This window comes from Canis lupus, chromosome 28, assembly GCF_048164855.1.
Source record: "Canis lupus baileyi chromosome 28, mCanLup2.hap1, whole genome shotgun sequence".
Classification (NCBI taxonomy): Eukaryota; Metazoa; Chordata; class Mammalia; order Carnivora; family Canidae; genus Canis; species Canis lupus.
Genome location: NC_132865.1, coordinates 37,470,671 through 37,485,720, shown reverse-complemented (window position 1 = coordinate 37,485,720; position 15,050 = coordinate 37,470,671). Strand labels below are relative to the sequence as shown.

Here is a 15,050-nt window from a genome sequence, read left to right as displayed (position 1 = left end):
ATCATGGCTCACATATATTTATCAATTTCATTTTCTTATATATGAGATTATAGAATTCTCCCAGTGTTACCACATTCACTAGATCTCTCATTTTTTGATATTTTTGCTTATACTTTAACAAAATTTCCATTTTCTAATCAATATCTATGTTGAATATACAGGTATTCAAATTTCCAAATGTATACACTTCTATTTTTCTTACTAATTGTCAATTACTTATGTTTAATGCCTGTAATTATATCAATATTTAGAACCCTGAGACTTCCTTTGTGATCTGGTATATAGTGAATTTTCTTAACTGTTTCTCTATTGCTTTATTTTTTACTTCATTGTGTCCTGACGAAGAAGCTCTATTGTTACCGTGACTCTGAAAGTTCTCATTCTAGTTTTAATCCATTTTCCATTCCTATACAATGGATCAAAGTCACATTTTCAAGCATCTACAAGTCAATAGCCAATTGCCTACGGTTAAACTGTGCTTCTTCTATATATGAAACTTTTTCTTAAACTTATAAAAACCTTTTGCTTGAATGGTTTATATATTTTTTCCCTTATAATTTTTCTTTAGGTGCTTTGCGTATGTAGAATTCAATTGGCTGCTTTTTCACCTAAGAGGTTTTGTTGTGGTTGGTTTTAAAATGTTTGGACTTATTTCTGTCATTTATGTTTTCTAATTACTATGGGCTATATAGGTTTGTGCCTTGACTTTTTAAATTACAGCTTATTTAACAGTCTTTTTCACATAGATTCTTAAAGCCTTATACCTTTCCAAGACTCAAATTAATCAGTTTCTCCTTTTAAACTAAGCGGAAAGCTGCATACATTTTTACTTTTCAAAAAATTCCTTTGCCTTCCCCCACCCAATACACAGTCATCCAAAGAAATATATTCATTACTATAATTATGCCTTTTCGTCTTAGGTAATGAACCTCAAAATTTAAACACTTCCTGTTAATAAGCATAGCTTGACACTACTGCAGTGGTCCTTCTCAGGGCAGCCTATGATGAGTTTGGTGCATAAAGTAGGAAATAGGCCAAAGTGACTCATTGACACACACAATCTACGATAGTTCTAAAATTCATAGCTTAAAGGAATTTAAAAGGGACAATTTTCAGATATATGGGCTGTGGACGACAACACATATTTCCTACCTTCAGTCAGAGCTTTTAGCTTGCAGAACTGCACTAGTGGTTTAAAAGCCTGCATTACTTAAAGCAGTTGAAGACATATGTACTTACTGTACAGACATCATACTTGTCTCCATTGCTGAATCCACTTTTCCTTCATCTTGTGTTTCCATCGCTGATCTCTCTGTTTCACCTGGGAGTTCAGGTGCACAAGCTCCATAAAGTTCTGGGGCTGCAGCTACGTATGCTGAAGGAACAAAACTGCTACTACGCAACTTACTGACTTCTTCTTCAAGTTTTTTCTTTTCCTCAAGCAAACGAGCTCGATCTTCAGAGAGTGACTCTATCAAATCTGAAGGACCCCCCCAAGTTGAAATAACATTACGAAACGTTTCATATAATTTTTTTAGATTTAAAAAAAACTTAAAAATACATTATGAAATATTACTAACCTTTATCTCGCTCTTGCTGTTGCATTGTACTTTTCAGCTTATCGCTAAGATCATTGATTATATTTTCTTTTCTCATTTTCTCTCTTGTTAAAACAGTGTTAAAATTGGTCTGGAACAAGAGAACGACAACTACTTAAATTGTCTGCATGTACACAGCAACTAGGGCTAAAGAAACTGGCAAATATTTTTACATGGCACACTTGTATGTGGAAAAGATAAAGTGCAAATGACAAATGATGTTCATTTTTTAATAAGAATGCTATACTGTTTTAAGTACAATGAAACTGTGTTATGATATGCTGGTTCCTATTTAAGATATGCTCCAATTTAATACTTTGGAAATGAATTCTATTTTTTCATCACGGTCTACATATTTATTGTCAAAGCACTAGCAGCTGATTTTACTTTTTTTTTTTTAGATTCTATTTATTTATTTATTTATTCATGATAGGCACATAGAGAGAAAGGCAGAGACACAGGCAGAGGGAGAAGTAGGCTCCATGCAGGGAGCCCGACATGGGACTCGTTCCCGGGTCTACAGGATCACGCCCCGGGCTGAAGGTGGCACTAAACCTCTGAGCCACTCGGGGTGCCCCAGCAGCTGATTTTAAAATTGAGAGAAAGAAAGACAACAACCTAACAAGTGCTGTTTACGTTTTCTTTAATAACCTTCCCTCTCCTGGAATCTTCCTTTTGTATTTAGCTAAATCCTGATTAATATAATAATATTTTATAGAGATGACTTTATCACATCTTCTCTTTTCTGGACATTTACAAGAGCCACTGCACATCAGGTTAATATTAACTGACTTGTCCCTCTTCAATTTTTTTATAAAAACTTTCCTACTGTGAAGCTCATGTATCAAAGTGCCTGCACAGGGCAGCCCCGGTGGCGCAGCGGTTTGGCGCCGCCTGCAGCCTGGGGTGTGATCCTGGGGACCTGGGATCGAGTCCCACACTGGGCTCCCTGCATGGAGCCTGCTTCTCCCTCTGCCTCTCTGTCTCTATGAATAAATAAATAAAATCTTAAAAAAAAAAAAAAAAACACAACAAAGTGCCTGCACAGATCATATAAGTCCATTTGGCAATTCTCAGTGCAGTTTCTTTTATAAAGATGACTGAATTGTGAACAAATTCATTTATAAGAGTTCCATTAAGATCTTCTTGAAACGTAAAGGCAATAGATGAATGGTAAGTGATCTAAACTGACTTCCCATAGGCCCAGTATTTCCAATTCCAAAATTAAGAATCTATGATCCTTCAATCAATGCATAATGCCAACAATGCTAAAAACAGAGACTTAATAGCAATATGGAATTTTTAGATCAAGATTAGTTAATTCATTAAAGATGGAGTTAAAAATCATCTCTAGGGGATCCCTGGGTGGCGCAGCGGTTTGGCGCCTGCCTTTGGCCCAGGGCGCGATCCTGGAGACCCGGGATCGAATCCCACATCAGGCTCCCGGTGCATGGAGCCTGCTTCTCCCTCTGCCTGTGTCTCTGCCAATCTCTCTCTCTCTCTCTCCCTCTCTCTGTGACTATCATAAATAAAATTAAAAAAAAAAAATCATCTCTAGTCAGAAATGAAGATGCCTCAAAAAAGAACATTTATGATGTCTTTTGTTAAGACATTTCTCTATATATTATGCATGTACAGAAGATTAATATTTATAACTGTGTTTCAGTTAATTCATCTCAAATATTTATAATAGCTTATTTCAGCCAATGAATTCATCCCCTACTTAATTTTGGAATCTAAAATTGCCCATGAGCTCACAAAGAGCACAGAGAGAAAGAAAGCGGGGAGTGAAAGATACATTTTATATAGAATGAATCATACAAAGGAAATGTACAACCTCAGATTTTTAAAAGCAGAGGCAGCATTAATGATCTCTTCATTGGTAATTCTTACTTAAAACTGGCAATTCCACCTCCCTGAACACTTAATTTCATTGGCTTCCATAAAGCCACGTTTTTCCTTTTTTGGTTACTCTTTCTCATTCCCCCTTTTCAGGCTCTTCTTCCTTTCCCCAGGCCTTAAAACGTAAAGTTTAAGTAAAATGTAAAGTTCCTTCAGGTTTTGAACTATATTTCTGTATTTTTCTTGAATACTACAAAGACATTAATGTAATCAAAGACATAATGTAATGTGCTTGTTTCAGAAATGCATTCCTTAGGGTAAAAAAATCAGGTCACTATCTCCCTGGCCTGAGCTGTCACAGCAGACACCCACTGTCCCCACAGGTGCCCATGTCTGGCAGTTCTCCACTTTCTTCCCACCCCAGTGGGCAATGCTGATTACATAGAAATCCAACTGTGGATTCCTTTATTTGCTCTCCAACTGCTTGTCATCCAGATGCCTGAGGTGAAGCACTAGCTCTCAAACAAGGCAACCTAGTCCTTAGTGGTCTGGCTCTTGCTCCCCTCACAAGCTTGACCCTCTCACCATTCCTCAATATTATTAATAAGCGAATCAGCAAAATTCAGCAGTAGCCCACCATTATGTACCACTAGCCTGTCACATGATATAAATTAGAGAAAGTACAAGAAATTTGTACTGATCAGCATGTAATTTATAATACTAAAATTTGAGAGCTTGGGGGAAAAGTTCAAATATATGTGAAGCAGTAGAAGCACTTCACGTTATAAAAAACTAATCTGAATTGAAAATGCTTTTATCATGAAGATGTCTAATAAATAATATCAGGGTCAATGCAGGAAAAACACATCTATGATTTAAGCCACCGTTGCTACACAAAAAAATTATATTTGTTAATTTACGTTTATCTACTTTAATTCTAAAATAAATGAAACTAGGGTGAGGGAACATACCTGTTGTTCAGCAATCAGAGATGTTCGAACATTTTGCATTTCTTCATTCTTTCTTTTCTCTTGCTCTTCAAGTTGTTCTAAAAACTTTGCTTTTTCTTCCTGAAGCTTTTCTTGAAGTTCAGCAACTAGGCTTGAAGAATCTTCTCTGGTAGATTCAATGGCAAGACTTGAAAATTATATAGAGTATTAAAATTTTTTTGAAAATAACATGTAATCATAAGTATACCAAGTATCTTAATTAGTTCATATCAGAAAGGCTATGTATCTTCCTTAAACCTAACAGTAATTAATTGCTGTTAGAGATATTTCTATGTAAACCCCCCCCCCTTTTATCTGCCAAGGAAAGGGAAGCAAGTAAAATGGAAAAGTTTAACAGAGATTAAATATAGATACAAACATGGTGAAAGACTATGATTATATTTGATAAATTCATAACTTGCTTCTGCCAGGAAGTGCAAATGTTTTCAATATAAAAACTCAATATGCCTCAAGAACTCAGCTTCAAATTTCAGTTCTCCTAATCTTAGAAACTAGCTAGCCCTAAGGGTTGCTGGCAAAGCACCAGAGATAAGAGGACAAGGCAAGGAGAAAAGGCACAAACATAAGTTAGTAAGTATTGTAATTTCTGACACAGAAGTTAATTTTATCTGCTTTCAACCTACTAATCTTTTACATTAAAAAAAGTTTGCTCATGAAGTAATTAATCCCACCAAAGGAGTTACAAGTGTTAAGCCACAGGAGAGAGGCTATCATGTTAGCAAATATTCCCAAGGTATTTTAGTGACTAAGTCAACTGATTGCTTTAAATGTACATTTACACAACTTTAAATCATACTTTAATGTTTTGGGAATCGGGAGACATATTGAAGTTTTTAAAATTAAATTTATTTTTAGAGAGAGAGAGAGAACAACAAAAAAAGAGTAGAGGGAAAAGCAGAGGGAGAGGGACAAGCAGACTCTGTGCTGAGGGCAGAGCCTGATGCGAGGCTGGATCCCAGGAGCCCGAGATCATGACCTGAGCTGAAATCAAAAGCCCGATGCTCAACCAAATGAGCCACTCATGTACCCTATGGGATCAAGAGGCATTTTATAATCAATGTGGATACTGAAATTGTTTATATTTATTGATATAATTTCATAATTCATAAAATTATCATACTATTATTACAGCAATTGATAATCATACAAAGAATTGTTAGCTGCGATTCATTCTTCCAAATTTATTAACAAAATATATTAATTCATTTTCTCCTAAGGGATAGTTTTAAATGGCCACACATGAAATATGCAAGTTAGAGACATATTACCTCTATCAAAGTCTGAGACAGATTCTGAGTTTACAGAAAGGCTTCAATTGGGAAAAAACCTAATCTGTAATGCAGTGAAAGGATAAGGTAAGATTTGTTTTCAAGGTTTTTTTCTTTAGGGCTAGGAGAGGGGTATGGAAGGTAAAAATTACAGCATGGATGGAAACCCTGACAAGTTACATAAATTTTAGTGTTAGGAACTAGAATATAAATATGAACTCAACTAGTAACAATAAAGTGTTAGGGAATAAAATTGGTATAGGCAGGATTTATGTACTAGTTTTTCTTCAATACTGTTTGGCTAATATCTACCTTTGGCAATTATGAAACACACTTTGAATAATTATCCCTACAGTTATAGAACAGGTGAAGTGTTATAAGAAAAGCAAAAAGCCATGTTTCACACAGGTAAGCAAGGCTGACCATAGTGGTAAATGAAGTGAATGAAGTCAGACAAGCAGGGGGAAATCCAATCATGACCAGAAAACATTCTGGGTTTTATTAGAAGTACAATGTAAAGTCATTACAGAATTTTTTCTAGAGAGAATGACAAAGTATAAATTTAGGTTTGTAAAAGACTGTTCTGAGGATATTGGTAAGAATACTGGAACAGAGTAACAAAGAAGGGAGGGGCACCTGGATGGCTCAGTTGGTTAAGCATCTCCCTTTGGCTTATATCTTGACCCTGGGGTCCTGGGATGGAGCCCTGTCACTGTTCCCTGCTCAGTGGGGAGTCTGCTTCTCAATCTCCTCCCTGCTCTCTCTCAAATAAATAAAATCTTTAAAAAAAAAAAAAAGAGTAGGAGGTTTCAGCATGAGAAAGGATGCTAAAAATCCTTTAAGAGTATGGTCTGACTGCATGTGCATGCACAAAGATGAGTGGTATTTATAATTTCTAAGTGTGTTGAAACTTTGGGTTGCCTGGTACACCCTGGGGAAGTGTTCCCTTTACCTCAAGGATCAGTGCTGTGCTAAGATGAGGCAGGTATGGGAGAAGATAGTTTTCAGCACACAAGAATGTAAAGACATCATTGCCTCTTTGTGAATACACAATCATTCCAAATACCCAGAATGAGCACATTAAATGATTAGGTATATGCTGATTCATAAGGTAAAAAGACTCTTGGTGCCAAAAGCAAATAAAAGAGAGCTTATGACACAAAGTTCAATAATCATACTGTGTTGGAGACGGGTTTCTTGGGGTTTTATATGCTGCTATGTCACATTGCTTGAGGCTCCTATCAGAAAAGGTTCCAGGGAACTGTTGGCCACATTATTCTGTTGTGCTTTAACATTACTGTACAACCTCAAATGGTTCTGTCATCAGGGGGAATTAACCCTAGCAATGAAATAGTAACAGCTAAAGTTTTATTTTTTATAGCACTACCGCCTCACTTTCTTTGGGGAGTAAGTAGATGTGTGTGTGCTGGGTGAGAGGGAAGACACGAGGAAAAGATTACAGTATCTCATAATTAAGAATATATTTGGTTTAGCAATACTGGCATAGAAATCTAAGGAATCTGGAGTGTGTGGGTAGCTCAGTGGGTTAAGTGTCTGCCTTCCACTCAGGTCATGATCCTAGGGTCCTGGGATCAAGTCCTGCATTGGGCTCCCTGATCAGAGGGGAGCCTGCTTTTCCCTTTCCCTCTGTCTGCTGCTTCCCTTGGTTGTGCGCATGCTCTTGTTAGATGAGTAAATAAAACCTTAAGAAATCTAAAAACACTTATCAATACAGTTTGCTACCCCAAACTAAACTTAAATAATCCTGTCTTATATTAATACCCTTAAAAAGGCCTGGAAATTAGAACTAAAGGAAGCGGATACATTTGTTATCAGCTGGAACACTTCCATACCCTTACACAGAACCTGAAATAAAGCATTTCTGGTTAATAGGTTACCCCACCATTAACAAATTAATGTATGCTAGCAAAAAGATTCTATTATACTCAACACTTCTAGGAACTAGAAAACTTGTGTTGAATACAAAGTAGATTGTCACAATGCTTGAACTATTTCCTATCATTTGGGTCTACCAAACAAATATTATCATGGAGTTTTTAAACTTTTTATGATGTTAAAAATAGATGAAAATTATAAAACTGAAGTGCTCCTCTTGTACTCATCCAAATCTACATCAACTCCCAGGAGGCATGGCAATCAACAGTGTTGTACATAGATTTGCAAACAACTCAACACACGTGCACATTCTCTACACTCATTTTCTTTGTACACAGGTGTATGAGAAAGCCTTTTTTCCCTGTTAAAAATAATGTATATTACTGATTTTAATTTTCCCCAGTTATATAGGAAAAAACATCTTATTTTAATTCTGTATTTCCATAATCCCAAGTAGATTGGAAAGCTATTCACATATTAGCTATTTGTATTTCTTCATCGATCTGGTTGTTCATATCTTCTGTTCATTTTTCTAATGAACAACTTGCCGCCTTTTTCTCATTGACTTGTGGGAGCTTTTTAACATTATGAATACAATTAATATCTTATATTTTGCTGATGCTTCTCCCATGCAGTTGGTTTCTTCATGCCATTTCTGGCATATGAACAAGCAAATAAGTGGTGGAAAGGAGGGAGGTGTGCTAGGCAGTGTCATCACCTCAGCATCATTTCTTCTTAAAGATTTCCTCATTCTTTTTCAAGCGTTTCTACTGCATGACAGAGAAACCTAGAACTACATTTGTCCAGGACGACCTTCCCAGTAAGTTCTGAGTTCAAATTTGTCAATGAAAGATACCCACACAAGATCTGGAATGTTAAATGAGAGTTTGTCATTCTAAGAAGTGACTATGACCAGACATGTGGGCTACATGAGGGGTTTCCAAGTAAACTACCTGCAGTGGTATCACAGTAGACAACTGTGGAAGTCTCCAAGGAACTATAATAGTTTTCTGATTGGCCACTCACTTTTGGTGCTTCAGATAGCCTTGAACCTAGATTCCCAGGTTTTGTCAGCAACTCCCTTAACCACATCCCTCCCTTAGGTCTCCCCAAACTCACAGGAGTTCTAATATTAAACCCTTTAATCCTGGAATATTCAAAAGAGATTGTTTTCTAAACTCAATCCTAACAGATATGGTCTTTGGGGGGAAAAAAAAAAAAAACCAAAGATAGGAGTCCGGAATTGATTCTCTGATCCTCGATCTGAAGACACTGGCCTCACTGCCAGTACAAAATGGAACTCTGGGAGATTAGGGTTCCATGGCAGAACAGCTAATACCTATAGTTGTGTGGATCAGGTGACTAAAGGTGGCAAGGTTTTAGAGATGGCACAGCTGTCCCTACTATCCCAATAAGTCTTTTTTCCTCAGCAGCCACAGCCTCTTTTCCCTCATCTGAGAAGATTAGTGTCATCTTGCCTGAGGTCCCTATCTCAACAAGTAGATCTTTTCAACAAGCTGATCCTTCTCAAGTGGCTCCCTTACTATTTACTTACAGACTCATCTCTACTTTCAAATCCCCAGATCCCAGAGGAGCTGAAAATCAAACCAAGGAGGAATTACAACTGCAAAATTTTGCATTTATTTTGGTAGCAATATAGGAAATATATATGGGGATGGATCCAACAGGAGTTAGAAAAGGAAAGGCAAACATAATGGTAACTTGGGCCGATATTATCTGTATTGATACAATAATCAGAGACTCTAGATTGATTCAATGTTAACAGCTTGCTAAATTTATTGCTGGAAATTTGGACCTAACAGCCAACATCAAAAGAAAATAAAATGTCAAAATAAGATAAATGTCAAAATAAGATATTCTAGACCACAGGCAGGCAAACAATAGCCTGCAGGCCAGATCCAGCCTTTACCTGTTTGTACAGTTGAAGTTGTACTGCAACACAGCCATACCATTCATTTATATTGTCTCACTTCTCTCTTGCTAGTTGAGTAGCATGGCTAGAAACCATATCACCCACAAAGTCTTAAATATTTACAACGTGGCCCCTTCACACAAAGTTTGTCAACCGGTCTCTGTATCAAGGATTCTCAAATTGTGATCCACAGAACCTTGGGGGTGACTAGAACACTTTCAAGAGATCAGCAAAATCAAAACTATTTTCATAATAATACTAAGATGATATTTATCTTTTACACCTTGTTAACATTTGCACAGGTGATAAAATTGCTGACACCTTAACATAAAGATGATAGTGCCAAACTGTACTTTTGGGTTATTGTTTCCTTTACATCAAGGCACTCAGGTTTATTTTGGAATATACATGATGTATTAAGAATTATTACTATTGAATCCTGACCACTGAGTATGCACCTTTTTAGTATTCAGTGTTATGAGTACATATAAAGTAGTTCTGCCACTTATAGAAATATGTCTGTCTCACAGAAAAGTACTTGTACTTTTTTTGCTGTGTGAATTTGCTACTTTTTTCATGCTCTACTATTTCTATTTGAAAAATGACAATCTTTGGTTGTTTAGATTTGGATTTTCAATAGAACATTTTCTCAAAAATGACCAATGTGGGCTTATTACTTCAATGAACAACTAAGATCATTTATTACCAATGGCAAAATAGATTGTTTAAAAATAAATTAGAATTTTAGAAAACTTGAGGCACCTGGCTGGCTCAGTCAATAAAGTATGCGACTCTTGATCTTGGGGTCATGAGTTCAAGCCCTACAATGGGCACAAAAATTATTTAAAAACCAAAAAAAAAAAAAAAAAAAAAAAATAGAAAACTTTTACCTGCCACTATGAGCTTGAGAACTTTCTAGTACCTTAAGATCTTTCTTATAAAACTGGTAGGTGTGTGAACACATCCAATTTTTCTGTCAATAAAATATGTCAGTATTTATAAGATGTGCATAACTCAGTGAACCAGTTTTTCAAATGACTAATTCATTGTGCTATAAAAATCATACATGGGTAAAATAACCACTTAAAGTGGAAGACAGTTCAATAATATTAGCATAAACAGCATGAAAAATCCATCTGACAGTTTCATATTCTATATTGAAACTAATGTTTAAGAAATTATCATTTGTTGGATTTTGAATTAGCGTCAAGGAAATATCCACAAGTATCTGAACATTATATGTAAGTGAAAGGTTGCATTTTTATCATAATCAAAAGATACTGCAATAGATTGGATGCAGAAGCAGATATGAGAATCCATTAAGCCACACATTAAAGAGATGTGCAAACATATAAAACGACACTCTTCTTTTCTTTTAGAAAATAGTTTTTTTAAAGAACACATTTACTGATCCTTGATCTTGAGGAAGGCATCCAAAGAATGATGGTGGTAGGCACAGTGGAAGTGGTTCATTATTTATATCTTGGGTGGATCCATAGAATATGCCTTTCACCAAGGCATTAAGAAAGTCAACTTCAAAAAACTCTGTAGTGGTGCTCTGCAGGACAGGGATAGCAGAGGGAGATGAAATCACTGAAATTCAATGAATTTAATGGAAATGACAGGATTCTGGAGTGGTAGAGGTCAATTAGTGGCACTTAACCAAAGACATGAGGTGGTATATTCAGGCAGCAGAGCCAGAGCAGTAATCATAAGGTCTGACCCAGAAAAATCTTTGGCACTGGCTGTCCACAAGGCTATGACAGAATGGGATGATAAAGGATGATTAAACTTTTTTTTTTTTTTAGCTGTTTTTTAAAAACTCAGTATCTAGTGCTCAGAGAGCTGATTTAATTAATTAAAGAGAATCACCATCCCTTACCTAATCCCAAGATTTGAGTCAGTCACCAACTATAATGCCGAAGTTTTATAATGCTGTCTCCTTTATAGTCTTTGGCACAGAACCTATGCCTACTTTTCAGGCTGAGTGTGTATTCTGGGAAAGTAACCAATTTTGGGGGGACTAAAGAATACTGACTCTGAGGGGACTCTAATGCCACTGTGGTCCACCAGGAGATTACTGATAGCCATGTGATAAATGGAGTTTGGGTCCAGTGGGTCCCTTTACCAAAGACACACGATACATCCTTACATCTAGAATCTCTAGTGGAACAGACATAAAAGCAACTGTTGGAAACTCCTTGTTGGTTCCCTTCCTAAAACTACTATGATAAAGAAGTCAAGTAGAATCCCTAAAACAATCTCTCACTTCGTATAATTTCTATAACATTCTTAGTCAACTTAAGTATGTGTCCTGTAGAAAACATACAAAAACAAGCGATGGATTCTCATAAATTTAATCAGGTAGTGACTCCAAGAAAACTGTTATTTCACATATGACTTCTTTGCTGGAGGAATCAACAAGGCACTATTATTAGACATGGAACTAATGATTTAGTGATTTCTTCCCTCTTCATAGCTATAAGCATACACTAGGGGTTGAAAACTTTTTACAAAGGGGGGAAAAAAGAGTAAAATGTAAGTGAGATGATCTGCAATACCTACTTAATTCTTCCAAAAACAACCACAGGCAACAAATAGGTAAAGGAACAGGCATCTGTGTATTCAAATACAGCTGTATTTGAGTGGTAAGCAGATTCTCACCGGCCAGTTTGTCAACCCCTAGTCAACTACAAGCAGCAGTAAGATTTTACCTATGGCAACAGCAATACACTTCCAATGTCTTATCTCTGGATCATACCAGTTCTCCAGTCCTGTGTTAAAATCTAGTTGGCAGGGGATATTGATCTTCCTGCTATTCCTTAAGATATTAATACTAACCTGAGATAGGGGTGGGGAAAAACAGATATCATTCTAATCCAATACATTTATGGCATTTGTGCTCCTTAGGCTGAGTAAACAGGAAGCAGCAACTACCTGAGCTACCAAAGCAAGACACATGAGTGCCAGAGGATGAACAATAAAGTCCATGAATTCAGGACCTTGTCAGCACAGTGAAATTTCTAAGTATCCAATGGTCCAATCAATGAATGTCCCCTCTAAAGTGAAGGGACAAGCTGCTTGTAGGTGAGCATCTCTGAAGTTTGGAGGCAATATATATAGTACATTTGGGCATGCTGCTCTGACTCATTTATGAAATAACTCCCTGTTCTGTGTGGCTCTGCCCCTTGAGCTACACTTCCCTGAAGATGCTTCAAGTGTCTGTAGCACAAATGTATATTGTTTAGAACATCTGGCAAGTTTTGTAGGAGAACCACAGTTGAGACTCTTAGAAATCTGAAGTGTATAACTATTTTCCTATTGTAAAGTAGCCATGGCCTGCTATTGGGTATGTAGAGATTAAAAGACTAATCATGGTCCCCCAATTTAATTGTGTCTTGTGCTACTCATCATAAAGTGGGTACTAATACTGTCTAAGCCACTAAGCCATCAAGTTGGGTATAAAGAGCAACATTCCATCATAAGTTAAACGTGGCATACATTAGAGCCAACAAAATATGGCACAAGTACAAAAAGATCAAGATTCAGGTTCCCAAGGTACCTTCTACTGCTACATTGCCTCCTTTCTCTCCAACATGACTCTGATGAGTGGAAAAAACTGGTAGGCCTGGGTTCATATGATTCTGCAAAATATACTGACACTATTCAAAAGTATAGTTGAGGTATTAGAGACCCAGTGGAGAGTGGCTCTAAAGAACAGTAGTGAAGGGAAATCCTCCCAGCAGGAATATGTCAAGCAGTATACTTGAAGTTACTTAGGAGGAGAAATGGTCAGGGCAAAGATTTGCAGTGATTCATGGAGACTGGCCAGCCAAGGTGTTGGCTAGATAGTGAGGGGTGGAAGAAACTGGACTGAAACCTGGTAGGAATATTTCTGGAAATGAAATATGGATCAGCCTCCTGAAATGTGCAGGGTAGGTAAGAATAAGGACATGTAAATTCTCTGAGTATACTATGTCTGACTATGAAGAATCTCTTAATAATCAGATGGGCAATCTGATTATTCTGTGACTATTCAACCAGTCCTATTCAAAAGGCTGACTGTCCATACAGGCAGGAGGTGAGGTTACATATGGGCTCAGCAATATGGATTTCTATACATCTAGTAACAAGCAGTGAACTCGATACTGCTGTGCTTTTCTAGGAGACTCGCCAGCTACTGGATGGCAGGCTGATTACACTGGACCGCTTCTTCATAAAAAGGACAGTAATCTGTCTTCACAAGAATAGTCTATTATTCTCCATATACAATTACCTTCCAAAAAAAAAAAAAAACAATTACCTTCCATGCCCATATTATTTCTACAAGAACCATTCCTGAACATACAAAAAGGCTTATTCACTGTTACGATATTCTACTTGAACTGCTTCTGAACAAGGAATTTCATTGTGCAAAGATATGTAGCAACAGCCTCATGTCCATGAAGTCACTTATCTTACCTAGTATGCCAATCCTTAAAGCAGCTGGTTTGATACAACTGTGGATCAATGTATTAATAACTCATTACAGTACCAGATGGGTGACTTTTTTTTTTTTTTAAGTAGGTTACAGGCCCAATGTGGGGCTTGAACTCATGACCCTGGGATCAAGACCTGAGCTGAGATCAAGAGTTGGATACTTAACCGACTGAGCCACTCAGGCACCTTGTAATTCTGAATGGCTAATGTAAAGAATACAGTACATGCCCTGAGCCAGACACTACTTTGTGAAACTAATTCCTCCACAGTTACAATATACAGGTTGGAGAACCAAGGATAAAAATTGGAATAACATACATCTTAACTAACTACACTAACTACAATCTAAATAAAAATTTGAAAAAGAAAAAAAATTGGAGTAACTATTATTTCAATGAGCCAAGAGTGAAAATTTTGCTTCCTGTCCCTACAACTTTGGACTTCGCCAGTTTAGTTCCCCCCAAAAGAATTCCTTTGCCAAGAGACACAACCAGGGTCCCATTCAACTGGAAGCTTAAACTATCACAGATACCTAGGGTTCATCACAGCACTAAATCAACACACCAAGAAGGAAACTGCAGTATGTACTGATACAACTTAACTGTCAGTGGAAAACAGTTCCTACACTGTAACACAGAGGAATATGCCTAGAAGTCAGAAGCTTTTCTCGGCTGAGAAAACTCTTAGAACTGCCATGTCCACTGATAAACAGTCAAATGAGAAACCACAGCAACTATATTATAGGAGGAATCATTAATGGCAGTTTCTTCAGGTCAAGTAAAATCAGGTGAGGTAATGTCTAAGAAAAAACAAAACAAAACAAACAGAAGGAAGCTGTAAATATCAACCAGAGGTACAAGACTGGTTATAGAAATAGAGACTACCAAATTAAGCCTATATATATGGATGAATTTTTTATCTTTATCCCCCTCTCTCAGTATCCTACTATGTAATAAGTGTTGTGACAATTGTAGTTAACCTTATATTTCAATACTTAACCTGCAGACTACCAAAGAGAGATTGA

General features: G+C 36.8%; 1 protein-coding gene across 4 annotated transcripts in view; it reads right to left on the bottom strand.

The window, feature by feature from the left end:
* The window catches only part of RB1CC1 (RB1 inducible coiled-coil 1), a 98,050-nt gene that overhangs the window by 16,814 nt on the left and 66,186 nt on the right, over positions 1 to 15,050 (bottom strand). For 3 of the 4 annotated variants that reach the window (XM_072804636.1, XM_072804638.1, XM_072804637.1), the window contains 3 exons: positions 4,412 to 4,577; positions 1,581 to 1,689; positions 1,240 to 1,480 (listed from right to left, as the gene is read on the bottom strand). In XM_072804636.1, coding sequence (XP_072660737.1) covers positions 1,240 to 1,480; positions 1,581 to 1,689; positions 4,412 to 4,577 — 516 coding nt within the window. The remainder of the gene's footprint in view (positions 1 to 1,239; positions 1,481 to 1,580; positions 1,690 to 4,411; positions 4,578 to 15,050) is intronic. The other variant, XM_072804639.1, reaches the window with a different exon arrangement.